At 41.8% G+C, this 15,955-nt stretch overlaps 1 protein-coding gene across 5 annotated transcripts in view; it reads left to right on the forward strand.

Moving 5' to 3' along the window:
- Nucleotides 1-589: 589 nt before the first annotated feature.
- gramd4a (GRAM domain containing 4a) overlaps nucleotides 590-15,955 on the forward strand; it is a 42,298-nt gene continuing 26,932 nt past the window's right edge. Inside the window, exons 1-3 of one of the 5 annotated variants that reach the window (XM_086201139.1) lie at nucleotides 590-991; nucleotides 8,695-8,908; nucleotides 14,399-14,519. In XM_086201139.1, the coding sequence (XP_086057265.1) occupies nucleotides 963-991; nucleotides 8,695-8,908; nucleotides 14,399-14,519 (364 nt within the window). In that variant the 5' untranslated portion in view covers nucleotides 590-962. Of the gene's footprint in view, nucleotides 992-8,694; nucleotides 8,909-13,893; nucleotides 14,234-14,398; nucleotides 14,520-15,955 lie in introns of those variants that run through there. The other 4 variants (XM_086201138.1, XM_086201141.1, XM_086201140.1 and 1 more) reach the window with 4 other exon arrangements.

Consider the following 15,955-nt stretch of genomic DNA (forward strand, 5'->3'; position numbering starts at 1 on the left):
TAATTATTTACAGTGAACCTCCTTCAGAAGAACACCTCCGTAAAATTAAACTGAACATCTAAATATTATTAGAAGAGGACAAAAAAGGAAAATAACCTGGAAAATGTATTTTGAGGACACAAGAAGGGACGAGCTCCCTACATTCAATTATTTTGAGGCTGAGCACAATGAAGTTCTCTTCAATTTAGTCACTTAATTTATTTCAACTGAAAGAGTTTATGACATAAAATTCAAGGTGTCTTGCCAAAGCACGAAATATTTGGAGATAAAGTAATTCTATAAATTTCCAGCAAATATATCAACAGGAGTGATCTTGTAGATGGATTTTTTTTTTCATTGTGACAGAAATTAAAACTGGTGAGAATTCGAGAAATCAGGTATTTGATAACATACATTACATAACTACTAAGCCTATTGTGCCGTAATTGTAGTAATATATTTATATTATTATTGGCTCACACTCATAATGAGGCCAATGTTTGTTTTATGTCTCAACTGAAGACGGTAGCGGAAGCCGCCGGGCGGTGCGAAGGCGGGGCGGCTGTGTCTCCTCTCGCCTCAGTCACCGCCGACGGCCCCTTTAAGAAAGTAGCAGCCCGCCCTGACGAAATGTCCTCGGCTCCGCTTGTTACCCGTCGCGGCGAGATCAACAAGAGACGAAGCGGCAGGCCAACCAGCTAGTATCCGTAACCTCCACCAGCCGGGCTAACGGCGCTGCTCAGAGCTGCTCTCCCCCGGGAGGAGGCGGGACGCAACTGGTATTTTTGCCCTGAAGAGTCTGCTGTGTTTGACCGCCAAACGCTCCACTCGACACGACGTGTAGTCGGTGACTGGAAACGAGCGGATACTATTGCGGGGATGGAAGGACCGACCCAGTCGCTTTCACCGCAATACTGGCGTTAATGTGGCCGTCCTGGGCAGCAGGTGTACCGACGGATAAAGCAGACTAACGGCAATTGTTCATGAAACTTTGCTACGATTTACGTGCTGGGTAAGAATACTTGTTTCCTCTTCACACCGTTATTTAGTTATGTAATATAATGACTTTGAGAAATCACCAGAAATGTTTGTTGTATTCCGTTACCACTGTGTCTGGGTCGTCTAAAATGCGGTTTATTCGCTTTTAGAATGTGTCTCTCAGTGTAATATTGGCTTTACAAAAAATGTCCGACCTCTTAAGGATTTGTTGAAACACTTAACTCGATGTTTTAATCTTAAACTCCAGCTTTTGTGAGTCTTTTTCATTTGTACCTAAAAATTTAGTCACGGTTGCGCTCATAAAATTAAGCTAACTAGTCTGGTCGGGCCCTCGTGAACATCAAAGTGTGACGTTCAATGTCGGGATGAAAATATTTGATTCTCCTCATTTCTGAGTCATAAATGGCCATTTGACGCCAACAAGCCTTAGCTGTTAATGGTAACACTGTTGCTAACGAGCTACTTTATATTTTTAAATTATCAGGTGGCTTTTTTTTTTAAACATTTTCGGAGGCAACAGTTGATCTTGCCACCTCTTAAATAGGCGCTCAGAGTCATCGTCTGTTGTCATGTTTGATCAAAGTTGCCCGTCTTAGCTAGGTTTTTAGTTTGCTATTTAGTGGTGTGTTCACATGCACGTGGGAAGTGCTGGAATCTGAATCCTCACACAGGATTTAAATTATACTTTTTATTTCTGGAACAGTCTCCTGCACACTACTGACAGCCAATAGTACATTTACAAACTGTTTTTTCTTTGTTTTAGTTTTCCTTTCGTGGCAGTATGCCGTATGAAATTGTACAATTGATTGAGTTTGCAGACATGACGCTGCACACGATGTGCTACATTTCAGGCCAAATCAGTACTTAAAAAAAAAAAAAGTCCTGTGGATTAAGAGGCACTATTGTCCAATCAAAGAGAGAAATAAGGGAGGCTGACCAGTTGTTCAGAAAGTATTGATTACATTTGTTTATGTAACTGCCTGGTGAAACAATAGCATTAGAGAAGGAGGGATGGATGGCAGTGAGTGAAAGAGCAATGTTAAAACTGGGTGCAGGAGGACAGCAGCCGCAGCAACAACAGCACATGTAATTATAATAAAAATGACCCCAGGATGTTGGCTTTGAAAAGGGGATGCCATAACGGACTTTTTGTTTTGTAGATCCATCTGTGTGCTGCCCACAGGGCTCCATTAGTGGCCTGGTAGAAGCTACAGCTTCTTCCCACTTTTTTTTTTTCCAATTTTGTTTGCTTGTACATTTCCTGCATTTGAGAGTCTTGTAAACACTCAGCGGCTACATCGTTTGGTGCACTTGCACTGTGATTCAACAGCCCGGCCTTTTACAAAGATGATAATGTTCAGGTTTGGTCATCACGCATTCAACATTTTAGAACTGGATGGCATTATATTGTGAGATGTATTAAATATTAATACGTGGGACAAATGTAAAGTAGTAGGTGTCAGCTAAAATACTTGAACTAAATCTCACCATGGTGATACCCAGTCACTGTTTGATGAGGTTGTTATTGTGTGTGTGTGTGTTTCTTTGTCATCAATTGTCAAATTCTGTGACACTGACATGAATCACAAATCGTTGTTTAGCCGACTGTATAATTTTTTCATAATAATGCAGCCCTTGAGTAGTTAAAAAAACAAAACAAAATATTGCCCTTTGTTCAGTTCCTGTGCTTTCTGTATCAGCATGTTTTGGGTGAAAAAAATCATATTCCAATACGGATATTATTTCAATATAAAAGTTAATGACATGCACACTTGTTTACTGATAATTGTGAGATGTTCTCTACTCAGAAATTCAGCATGAAACTCGCACTTTTTCTTTTTGTTGTGAAGCATTTTGTGGTTTTGTATCTGCAAATGGTGCTATGGGAATACATGTAAGTGTAATACAAAACTTCAAAATAATCCAAAAAACAAATGGTTGCAGTACTGTTTCAAAAATAATGTTTTATTGAAGTAGATAATAAGCAATTAAAAAAAAAAACAGTGGGTTTAACAGAAACAGCCATTTCTGCAACATTTGTGCAGCACTGTCGCACAGGCTGACACCGAGTGCAATTCCATTAATCGTACGTCACTAATCATGAAGATCCAGATTAATTTGCTTTTAGTATATTGATGTCACAGAATCGGTGTGTAGTGATACTGTAGTTTTTGTGTGCAAAGTATATCGTGATTCACTCAGCGTGTAACTCTGATTCCCACCTCTGAGAATTACGACCTGTCATTTTTTTCATCCCAGTCTATTGAAACTCATAGTTTTAATTGTGAATTATAGTGGGACATAGCCTCATTGGTAGTTTTCCATTTTCATCTTGACTGCTATAACATTTAATACACAGATCCCACTAACAAATGAAGTATTTATAAGAGCATTGGGAGGAAAGGGACATCAACCATGCTGTCATGCTGCTGTCATCAGGTTACAGCTTTGCCTCACATGGACGACGTAGCAGGGCAGTTTTTGTTCTGAAGGCTGAACCGCTGCTGGATACTCATCAGGGCTGCATCATTATGGTGAAATCCATAACCACAATTATTTCAACAGATATTGAAGTCGTGATTTATCTTTTCCTTTGGAACACCATATCCACTAAGAGACTCAGGAACCTGTGGCTGCGCTGCTCGCTCTCATCAATCCAGCTTGACTGTCACGTGATTGGTGTTTGAATCCAGAGAAATCAAACCGCTCGTCCAAAATGAGACAGTAATTTCATCAATAGTTTAGATATAAACTTTGTAAAGGAACTGATCATCCTCATCACCAGCAGAACCCCCCCCCCCCCCCCGGTTCTGAACATGAACGAGGTTTTGGAGGCAAACTGGAGCACATTACTGCCTCTGCGTGTGCTCCACATTCTCAACACCAGACAAAGCATTACATGGCATGAGACACAATGGTTTTATTTTGATAATCATGTTTTTGTGTGCGTGGGAAGCCAAAATCATTATTGAAATTCAATTAATCACCCAGCCCTAATACTCAGGAGCTTCCTGTGTTGCTCAGAGATGTAGCTGGAGGGTTTGTGATGAGTGTGGGGCTAGGTGCCTCTCAACAGATGCTATCTGTTCAGCACGTCAGTAGCCTGATGTCAACTATAGCTTTTAGATGAATCCATTCTAAATGGAAGTGCTCAAGAAAAGCTGCTGAAACCCACTGGAACATTCCAGGCAGAAGCGCTATTTAAAGGTCATGCTAATCTCTCACTTTGTCTTGGCGTCGTAATTGAGAGTAGCTCCACAGGAAAGAGCTCTGTTTCTCTCATCCTCCTTTCGTCAGGAATGAAGCACCACCGTAGTTTTTAGACTGCGCTTTCAAGTACAGGACACCGTTGAACAAGTGGTCGCTGTGAAACCTGGCTGATTGTAGAGGAATTCTTACCCAGATGTTTGTTTATTTTTTACCTAAAAATGCAGCTGTAGCGGGGAGTGTAAGCGTTAAATGAGGTCTTATTAGTGCAGCTGTCTGAGGAGCTCTGATGTAGAGCAAAGGGTATGAGACTGCCTTGAATGGCCCTGATTGGCTACCGTGGATAGTATGACCCGTGTGGCCGAGAGTAACCTCCAGTTACTACAGGTCATTAGCAGAAGATTACTCACACACTCAGACTTACGCAGCTGATACTCTCCGGTCTTGTAAAGCTACTCACCCCTGATGAGTGTGTGTGTTCAGAGGTAATAAACAAACACTAACACAGCCTGTGTACATTGTCACTTTGTTCTTTGGTGTTATGGGTATATATTTGTTGTTTCGTGACTGCACCAGTTCGCTCTCTAGCTGGCGTCAAAGAAATGACTTATGGCGAAGCAAAGGTGGATGGAAGTTTCCTTGGTGTTTGAGAGCAAATGAATCATGCAGCCTGTTTTTGAATGTTCCTGCAAGAACACTCGCATAATGATCAGACCTTGAGCTAAAGCCTCCTCCTCCTCCTCCTCCTCTTCCTTCTTCTCTCTTTTCATCTTTTCATCCTTTCATTTAAGATGGCATGGTTGAAATCGCAGTGAGTGGGAATAAGTAAGGTTTTTTTTTAAGAGGAGAATTTAATTTATATTAGCATGTACTTTCAGACTTGAACGATTGATCTTGATTTGTAACTCCATGACACTTCATTTCCAGGAGGGCTGTTCTGGGGAAAAAACAAACAAACAAGTATTGCAATGTTCGATTTCACAACAATTTTTCAATATTGCAGCCCCTAGCCAAAATGGTATTGTGACCTATGTATGTCATGACAGGTATATTTCAGCGTGTTGCTGTTCAGTGTGTATCAGAATTCATATGCACCTTATTTATCAATATGACATTAAAAGAAGCTAGATTTACCATCTTCAATAACAGTATACAACTCTGTTGGTTTGCCAGTATTGTCGAATACATTGGAAAGGAAATCTTGAAAATACTTTTGACTCATTTTGTCTTCGTTATCAATATAATATAATGTAAATATGATGCAAGTTCTGCGTGGCACTATCCTGTAAAATTTCAGCAAGTCATATAGAGAATCACAATATGTATGATAGTATATACTGCCTACCAGTTGTTTCGCAATATATTGATAAAATCATATTGTTAACCCTGTATTATGATAGGTATTGTTACGGAGCCAGATCTGTTGAGCAATGCCTCTGCTAACCCTAGTGGTATATTTGTGTAGATTATGTGAATTTTATTTTGGTAATCCTTAACAGGTAATGTGTCACTTCCTCTCAAAATCTCACCTTAGACAGCCACACGGTACCACTGGCTCCAATCTAGTGCCATCCTCTTCATCAGAGCTTTTGTGGCACTGTCTTTTGACAAATTAATCCCGATTAAACCTCCAAAATCGACACATCAGCCCGTTGCTTTGATTTTGATAGGGAGAGTGTTTCGCTGTCTGTACAGCTGAGTATACGTTATGGCGCAACACTTGGTGAAGAAAGCACACGCACCATGACCCGTGTATCGTGATTAGAATCATACCATTACCCATGTATTGTGTGACACGGATGGTGTTGTGATTGCCCTAATTTCCATGTGGTATTAAATCGATGTAATGTGCACTCGAGGGCTTTTGTCAGTATTGTTGTAGCAAGTTATTAGAGCCGACCACCAGTGAACGACATCCAGCGCTGTGGTCTCCAGGAGGCTGGGAGTGCATGCAGGTGGTGGCTGTGAGGACAGGTTTCATCATGACAGGTGTCATGGCAAGAGGTGGGAAGTGTTTAATAACCTGCTGCCATTCTAAATGTTTCCACTGGCTTCTCTGGGGGGAAAGATCAGCAGTCAGCTCAGTAATCTCCACTCGAATGTTGGTGGCTTGTCTACGTGTCGAGATAAAACTCAGATGTTAATGTCGAAACATTATGGATTCCTTATTGCTGCCCATTTATCTGCGGGCACATCTCAATACCCTTTACTGTATCCACGTTTCTCTCACCCGCATCCCAGGGCCTCCCAGAGGAGTCACATTTTTAGATGAATGTGACGTCGTCCTTGCCTCTGAACCGCCATCTGAGAGGTAGAGAGAGTATCGGCCTGTGTATATTTCCTCCCTAAAATAACCTGTGTGACAAGCATCTCCAAATACATTATTATTATTGTTACTCTGTACAGTTAAGTCCCAGTGGATGTTACTGTTGAGACTCTGAGTCATTTTACTGGGAGGGAGCAGTGTGTTTTTAAACCAGCAGTGTGTAGGAATCTCAAATCTTTCACACAAAGTACAGTTAGATAAGTACATTATGTCACAAATGAATTTATATAATTTCAAAATTCAGTGAGTCAAACAGTAAAATGTTCATACATGCAGAGTTTTAATGTATCGTATCATACATAAATAATAATACAATGTGGCAGTGATTAATAGAGATATTTAAGATACGAATAGTCAAGAATATAGAACGGTGGTAACTGTTGATAAGTTTGGTTTGTTTTATTGAAATTTGTTGTTTGGAATCGATGATTTTGCTTTGCTGCGCTCTGTAGTGAAAGAAGAAAGTGAAAGCATTGCAACAAAGGAAAAGAAGAAACAAAAATACAACCCCAATGGTCTTCAGAAGAGATTTCTGGCTTCATGAGGTGCAGCTTTCCTTTACAAAAGCATTTCATATTTAAGGATTCACCAGGTGCAAGTCTTGTGCTTACAATTTTGGCACTTAAAGTGTAGATGCACGACAATTTGTTGGATTGTTCTTTAAGATTTACTTGCCACAATCTATGTTAATTTGGTGTTAAGACCTTCCTTGGCCACGTGTTACTGAAAGGAAATGATGGCTCATTATGGTGTGTGGAAAAACGATGACAAAAACCTCCTCTGATCTCTCAAAATGACCCATGATACAGGCTGAAAGTCAAAACGGCTCAATTTGAAAGCCCTCCTCCGTAGCTGGTGTCCGTCCCTGTCACTCAAGCCCCCTCTGATCATTCCCCCTCCCTCAGAGCTGGAATAACATCATTTGGATGTTGTTGATGATGACGATGCCAGACTGGATTAATTTCCAGGTGCACGGACAGAAGAACCTTTAAATATGCAATGTAGCCTTTGACTTTACGCGTGTTGAAATATCAGCAGGTAGTAGGACATCAAGCCAGTCACCTGCCCAGTTAGATGGTCATTCATTTAAAAAAGTAGCCGTCCAGATCTTGGCACTGAGAACACTCCCCATCCACTCAAACAGATTAAGTCATCTCCAGGGGTTGAATCATGAAGAACTACACTTAATACCTCCCCAAATTTATAGTCACGTTTACTACTACAGATTCTTGGACTCTCCACTGATGGAAATGATGATAACCTTTTTTTCCCCCCTCCATGACGAGGTGTATGCTGTCAGATCAGCAGCTGTTGTTTGACTAAGCAGCAGTTTTCATTCAAAGAATGGGTTTAATAACTTTTTTGCTTGGAAAGAAAGTAAACATAAATACAAACATTGATAAAGTGGTAGTAGCGAGGAGACATGATAACATCGGTGTGTATTGCAAGGGTTTGTCTGGTCTATAATGAGCTTTTGAATGTGACTCATCAGTGTCTCTTTCCTCCCAACATGCGTGTCAGCTCAGACCATCACATATCAACATGCAAGTTAACTGACAGCTTTAATTTGTTTGGTAGAGATGCAAAAGGACGACTGTATCAAATGCAGGGTGTCATGTCAGGATGAGGATAGGCTCGGGGGGTTTCCTCCCTGGTAAAGCAGCAAGACCTCACTAGTTGAGGCGGAGCTGGTAATTTCAGTACGCCGTATTCCATGTGACTGCAGTAATCGCCTGTTGTGCTTTAAAACTTGCTCCGATGTGGCTTTGCTTCTTGAGGTGGCTTGCTTTGGGTCTGAAGAGGAAATAAGTGGTATGTTGCTTTGGGTCTGATTATTTTTTTACAGCTGTGTCAAGTTGTTGTGACTCCGGTAACAATGACCCTCACCCCCTGTGTTCGATATGTTATCATTTCATCACCGCTCCTCATACCACACCATGAAGCCAGCCACAACTTTTTACAGCTCCTACCATCTCAGATTGATAAATGAGGTCAGCAGACCTGTTGCCATCAACTGTTTGCCAGACAAGTGAAAGGATGTGGTTGTCATGGGTTACTGGTGCTGCTTCCTGTGTAGGCTGAAGGGTTGGGCACATACTTTGAGCCTTTTAGTGCAAAAGAAATTCTATGTCACTTTCAGAGGTTGAAACTAAATGTCGTGCTATGTCTTCTGTCTACAACAGGGTTGCTGTCCGCCATGTTAAGTTAAAGCCCAGGTGCGCGGTGTTGACCATGCTAAAGCGCCTGGACAAAATCCGCTTTCGAGGCCCCAGGACGAGAGACGACTTCCCAGATCTGGCTGAGTCGCCACCCGCCTCCGACAACGAATGTAGCGAGGACATGCAGCTGAAGCCCAGAACAGCTCTGCGGGACACAGAGGACCTCCTGCGAGACCCTGTAGGTTCTCATCTTCCCCGTGTGTGTGTGTGTGTGTGTGTGTGTGTGTGTGTGTGTGTGTGTGTGTGTGTGTGTGTGCTGAAGGGAGAGGGAGTATGATGGCGTGGTTGTCATGGTAAAGAAAAATGTTGACGATGACAGAGATAAAGATTTTCAAATAGGAGATATGGACTAGAGGAGAAATGGTGAAAGCAGTGGTGAGATTAATAGATATTGAAGAGGGAGATGAGAAATGAAGACTGATTAGAATGGGGGGAGTGATAAACGAGGCTGAGCCTGAAAGATGGGACTCCAGAGAGGATGACATGAGCAGGATGAAGAGGAAACATACTCAGACATGTACCAGCAACATCAGGAAGTCAGATCGATATTTATTATGTGTCCTCCCACGCTAGATACACTCACTATAATACCACAGAGATGGGCTCTGGAAATCTTTCAGCCTTGTGGATGACAAACAACAGGATTGTTGTTTTTGTCATTAAGCGCATGTATGGATGCAATGTGGAAAAGACTGGATTAGTCGCTTTAAAAGGGCTGGGCTGATGGACGATACCCCGCAGTTATCACACACACACACGCACACACACACAATCAGTGTCCTCAGTGACTTATGGAAGTAATTTTGAAATACTGCAGTTAATCAAGGGGAGGTTTGAGATTCTGAAGAGTCTAGCCATGCAGAGGAAGTGGGATACACAATTTATGCTTGAAGCTTCAGGTTTGTTCTGATACGGTTAAAATGGTGCAATGCTCCTTGAAGACATTCCTTTCTCTCTGACTCTCAAATCAACTGTGGCATTCCCATGGCCCCTCTTTTCTTCATAGACATCAGCTTTATCAAGCATAGTTGTAAGGATCTGAACGTATAGCAGTTTATTGTAATAAACATGCATTGTGAAAAGTCCATTATGGGCGTGGCTTTGAGTGTGGCTATTTTCTACTGCTAAGCTAACTACCCAGCATCATTTGCCCAGAGCTGTTACTGTCCACACACCCACAGTGACTCCATAGTGTCTCTGGATGTGGGTTAAGGAGAAAAGTGACTTTATTTGCTGCTGTTCGCAAAGTTTTGTGGCAAAGTTGTTTACAATCTGTCTTATAAAACATTCCACACTCACATGTCAGAAGAGATTGGGGCAAGTGTGGGATGACACTTGGGGGGGGAGTGGCAGCCTCGTTCTGACTGGAGAGGCTGGCAGGATAAATTTGGGTGTAGACAGTTGAAAGCAGCGCCGACCCCACCCTCATTACCACTACTGAGGTGCCCTTGAGTGAGGCCCTTCACCCTCTCTGCTTCAGTGGAGCTGCTCCGTGGCCAGTAGATCCTGCTGTGGTTGTTCTTTGCAGCTTCCAGGATGAATGAGTCTTTGTGAATGTGATCAGGGCACTCCTGCAGATGTGAACCGCTGACGTCGCAAATCTTAAACTCCTGTGACTGACCAGCTGTTTCCACTATTGTCTTTCTGGATATTCCCAAACATTGTTTAATAGCCCAATTCTCAGTGGTGGTTCCACAAGACTGCTCTTTTTTTTTTTTTTTTTAGATGGCTCTTTTTCTTCTCTGTTGTATAACATTGCCTATAACACTGTCTTCTCTTGTGATACAAATCCTATTGTGTCTGCTCCAAACCAGTCGATTGAAACATATCCAGTGTGCGTTTCCTTTTTTACGACATTTCTGCCGTTTGCTTAAAATTTGTGTCTGGGCCAGGGTTGTTCTGCACGAGGCATCACGGCGCTGATGAGTCATTCTCAGAAACCTCAATATAGACCAAACTAACTCTTCCTGCTGTGACACACACACACACACACACACACACACACACACACACACACACACACACACACACACAAGCTCCAGGCATGCACTTAGTGTCTTTGCCACAACACAAAGCATGCAGTTGCATTCAACCTCTATAGTAAAGCTGCTGTAGCTCAGTGAAAATGTCATCTCTGCTGCACAGTGGTCTTTATGGATCCCTGCTGGCTGACTGGAGGCACTCAGACTGTGATGATGCCTGTGTCTCCACCCTCCAAGACCTGATAGCATGACCCGGGTCTAAAAACCTCACCTTTTATTTATTCCCATTACCTCATCCGTTTGGGGGGGGGGAAAAAGGATCAAGTATGCCCTTGGGCTGCTCCATACACACAGAGACTTTCTGACAGACTAACCAGTGTTGTCCTTATTAAACAGGCTAAATGTCATTGGGCAGATGGTGTCCTGTCATGACGGGCACTACTGCTGTGACCTCAAATTGCCTCTCCTTGCTCTTCCTGCTAGACTGGTGGTAATCACTGGCAACATTTGGTGTTCTTTGTGTCACGCCATCCATTATCTGAAGTACATTTTGAAATGCAGATAAAATGGTATGATGCTGATTGTACCAATCCTGTTTAGAATCATGTACAGGTTGGTAGTGCAGTCAGAGGACTGCAGACCTCTGCCAAGTCAGTCTAGTATTCCCTGCTGTGCATTTAATGTCTGAGGCATGAATCAGCATATGTGAAATATTTTATGAAAATAAATCGACTGAGTGCAGGAAAAGAGATTTGCCTACATTTTGACAGAAAAAACAAAAGTAAGGTTTTATTGATTAATTGAAGAGGGAAATTCAACTTTAGAATTTAATAAAAAAAAAACACAACTTTATGGAAATGCAATATATCTGATGCTGATTTTGTCAATTAAAAATTGTCATTGTTACAATATGATTTATCCATAACTACCAAAATGTTGTGACGTGGTGACGATATGTTGTCAGTACATGCAGACAAAAGGATGTTATGTCCTAGGAATGTGATTTCACAGCGTGGTCAACTATGAAACGTAGCGTGATGATGTTATTCCCTGCTGCTCCTAACCCGATGTTCTAGCAGGAAAGGGGCACGCACACACAAGAGAGGATGTTAGCTTGACTGCTAACAAGTGACCAACAGCAGCGCTTGACTTATGGTCTAATGTTTCACAATTAGGCTCTCGGAGCAGCTCTGACAAAAACATAATAGTAATAAATGCATTGCTGCTTTTTTTTTTTTTTTTGAAACCAAAATCACTGCACTGGAAAATAATTTTGAAGGTAACTGATCCAGGAATCAGGATCATGCTGACAAGTCAGACGAGAATAAATGAAAGATTGAGTTTCCCTATAACGGTAAGGAATTGATTACTCATGCTGACGCTGCGTTATTGGATCGGCTAATCAAACGGACCACCAGCCTACTGGGCCCACTGCTGTCCTTTGAAATGGCCTCTTGAAATTGCATCATATGTGTTGCATATCTTGCTGTGACAGTCGCATCCAGCATAATTAAAACGATTTTCAACTATGAAAAGTTTGGCTTGGAAGCAGTTTTAAGAGGGTGGGTGCAGAGAGAGTGGATCAAATCGGAATCAAAGGCAGTTGGTGAAGATCAAATGAGAATGATCTAAAAACAAGGATTAAGGCAGGTAATATAGTCAGCAGTGAGAGTTCCTCTGCCTCCATACAGAACCATCAGGTTCAGGAGTTCGTCCGCCTGTTGAAGAGAAGTCAGAGAATAGAAATGGAATGAAAGCTTTATATAAGACATGGAGCGGGACATTTCTGACCTGACGATGAAATGTTCAGATCTGGGACCTCCATGGACTGAGTGTGGGAACTATGCGGTCATGGAAGTATATTGAATAATATTAATATATTGAGATAAGAATTGTGTTAATCATGGAGATATCATTGCCTAAATCTGTCTTTGGGTCAGAAAAAGTACATCTTCAATAAGGATACTAGAGTAGGGCGCTACTGCTATGTCTAACCCACTTGTGACTTGGTTGATAAATATGCCACTAGCTTGGCGTGATCATACATTATATATAATAATAGCCATATGGCCACCGCTGTGACATCTATATTCTAATTAAATAACACATATGTGCAATGGTCACACACAGTCTTGTATCTGGTGTGATACTTCACCATTTAATTAGACAAAATCAACTCGTCTTATGGTTTATTTGCTCTTCTGATTCCTAACACTGCTGCATGACAGAAATGAACAGATGTGACTTCTTTTTTTACAGCAGACAGACGATCAGACGTACACTCTCAGAATGCAGCCTTAAGCTTGACCTGATATAAACTCCAGCAGCCAATTGATAGAAGCCTGTGAGTGAACGTGAGGCGAATAACAATGACGGGTAACATCCCAGCGCACTGTTACTTTAAGAAGCGGGTATTTGCGTGTTCGCTGTATGGTCTCCTGTGTCCCCAGCATGTCTCCTTCACCCTGAAAGATGGTGTCCTGTCTGTCAGGAAAGACTGAGAGGACTTGCACAATAATTTATCATTAATTGTCAAGGATGACGTCAGGTCTTGACCTACTTTGATAACTAGGAGGGTTCCGATTGATGATTGGTGATTGCGGTATCAGCATGAATGCAGGTTTACATCTTCCTTTGTTCAAACTGTTGGCAGCTTGACACAATAAGAAAGTGTAATTTATCTGATCACTCGCAATGTAGAACAACTTCCATTCATCTCATCGATGTACTTCCTATCTATCTCGTCTCTCATTTTTTCCCTTCTTGCATCTTCTTCTCCACTTTTTTATCTTGTGTCCTTGTTGTCCCCCTCCCTTTCCTTTTTCAGTAAAACACTTTACTCCACTTCCAGATGATGCCTTCATTTGTTTTTTCTGAAGTGCTTTTATATTCAGGGACACACGCTTCATCTCTGTTTCTGCAGGTGTCTCTGTGTCTCTCCACCCTCGTCTCGTTAAGCACTCTCTCTCACTCTCTTAAAACACACATTTTTCAGGTCACTGTCAGTTTCGTTCTCTCTCTCCCCTCCCCTCCCTCTCTCTCTCTCCCTCTCCCCCTCTCGCTCTCTCTGAGCTGAAGACATTGCAGTGTGCCGATGCAGTCACACAAACCATGCTGGTTGTTGTCGGGGAGAAGCTACTGCAGTGTGTGTGTGTGTGTGTGTGTGTGTGTGTGTGTCTGTCAGGAGTCTCTTAAAGGACCCCAGCTGTAGTCGGGCAGAGAGACCTGCAGTGTTCATCATCAGCGTGTACCGCCACCTCTCCTCATCTCCTCTCCCACTGTAACCTACTCACCCCTCTATTTTCTCACCTCGCACACAGCCGTCATCTCTCAATGTTGTGTTGCTAGTTCTGTGTGTGTGTGTGTGTGTGTGTGTGTGTGTTTGTGTGTGGCGGGGTTAAAGCCCTTAGTCAGAGGTGTGAGTCATCTGTGTTGCTGAAGTCAGAAGTGGGGGATTCTCCTCCTTTTTGCTCCTCCTTTCTCACTCCAGCTGGACTTAAACCAGGAGAGGAAACGTTAGTGTGAGTCATAGCGCCTATGCTAATGTCTGTATGTGCATGTTAGATCAAATACCCCTCTTGAGTGTATGTATTTTTTCAGAGTATGTAATTCTAATGACAGATTTTATATTTTGCTCTCTGTGTGTGTGTGTGTGTGTGTGTGTGTGTGCTCGCTCTCACACACAGGCAGGTTCAGGGTCTCCCACTATGGCTGCAGCCATCCAGGACTTCCAGAGATCAGAGTTAGACCGACTGAACGAAGTCAAAGGCCATCTGGAAATTGCCTTACTGGAGAAACATTTCCTGCGTGAGTACACACACACAAATTTACTTTACAAATAAGTGTGCTGTGTTAATATTTGATTACCTTAAAGATGTTTATGTATGAGACGATGTAGCTTGTCATTTATTGTATTACGGATATGCTGGTACATGAATTTATTTTTCATGTGCAAACAGACATGTCAGACAATACAGGGTCATTAAATTTTCCTTTAGATGAGTGAATCATTCATGGCAAAGCTAATTTGTAAAACTGTGTATGAACACTGCTAAGTAAACAGGCGTTTTAGTCGGTTGTTCTTGAGTCAACAGTCTCTACATTTGTTGATATTTCATTTGTTATCAGTGTGAGCTGCCTCATGTCCAAACTGCTTTATTTGTCTGTTTGAGTTTTCCTACATTACCCACAATCACCCATGCCACCTCCCAGAGAAAAACCCTGAACCAGTGGCATTCTGCTCAGGAGTTTACTGTATATGCGTGTGGGCGGGCTGATTGCTTGCAGCAGAAGGCACAATAATTAGTCTGGCAGTGGTGACATTTTGATGTTGTGGAAATATTGGTATGACTCCCTCGTCCACAGCTCCTGCTCTTAAGTACCTTTTCTTATAATGTGATTGTCGAAAACTGATTGAGTCTGGAGTGCAGGCTTTTAGATTGATCCTCTGATTTATTCAGCTTACTGAAATAGAAAGATCTTCTTGACATATTTGCACTTGATGTCTCATTTCATAAAATGAGGGAAAGCTTCCTTCTAAACACTATTACTTTTCAGTCTCCTGAGGACCTTAAACTCAGTCGTATTTTTATTGCAAGGACAAAACATTTCTGCTACGTGACTTTTTTTATTTTAATATATCTGCTACTTCATATCTTGTTATCAGTCTAATTTCTAGCTGCGCAGGGAGCTGGAGGCTGCTGTGTATACTTTTCTGTCTGCTTATCAATTTAAAAGTAATATTTAAATGGCTTTGTAGATGAAAATTGTTTTTTCTAATTTATGGAGGATAACTAGTTGCTTTCACTTGGTGTAATTTCAAAATTTAGACCTGGAACTAAACTTAGAAGGACTGGAGTCTTGCCTTGAAATCATATCCTTGAGTGCAATGGAAGCTGCTGACTTATTTCTAAACAATTTCCCTTTCTGCACCAGAGAGGTTCATTGTGGAGCATTGGATTGGAAATCACTTGTTGCATTAATTTTGGTAATCTGAGAAATATGAACCTCCAGTTTGAGTTGCTAATGACGCCAAACACATGCTTAAAGGTAAATCTAAGAGCTGTGAATTACAGGTGATTTTGCTCTCGTGGTCACCAACCTATGATGTCAACAACAAAAAAAGCTAGATGTTTTCATGTGAAGTTGACGTTTACCTTTTGGCAGTGAAAACTTTTGCATCCGAACTCAACAAAACTTCAGGATTACAGCCTGTTATACTGACTGCATCTCATAAAATCCAA

The sequence above is a fragment of the Aulostomus chinensis genome, chromosome 4, assembly GCF_037954235.1.
Source record: "Aulostomus chinensis isolate RoL2024-O1b breed Wild chromosome 4, RoL_Achi_v1.0, whole genome shotgun sequence".
NCBI classification, from domain to species: Eukaryota; Metazoa; Chordata; class Actinopteri; order Syngnathiformes; family Aulostomidae; genus Aulostomus; species Aulostomus chinensis.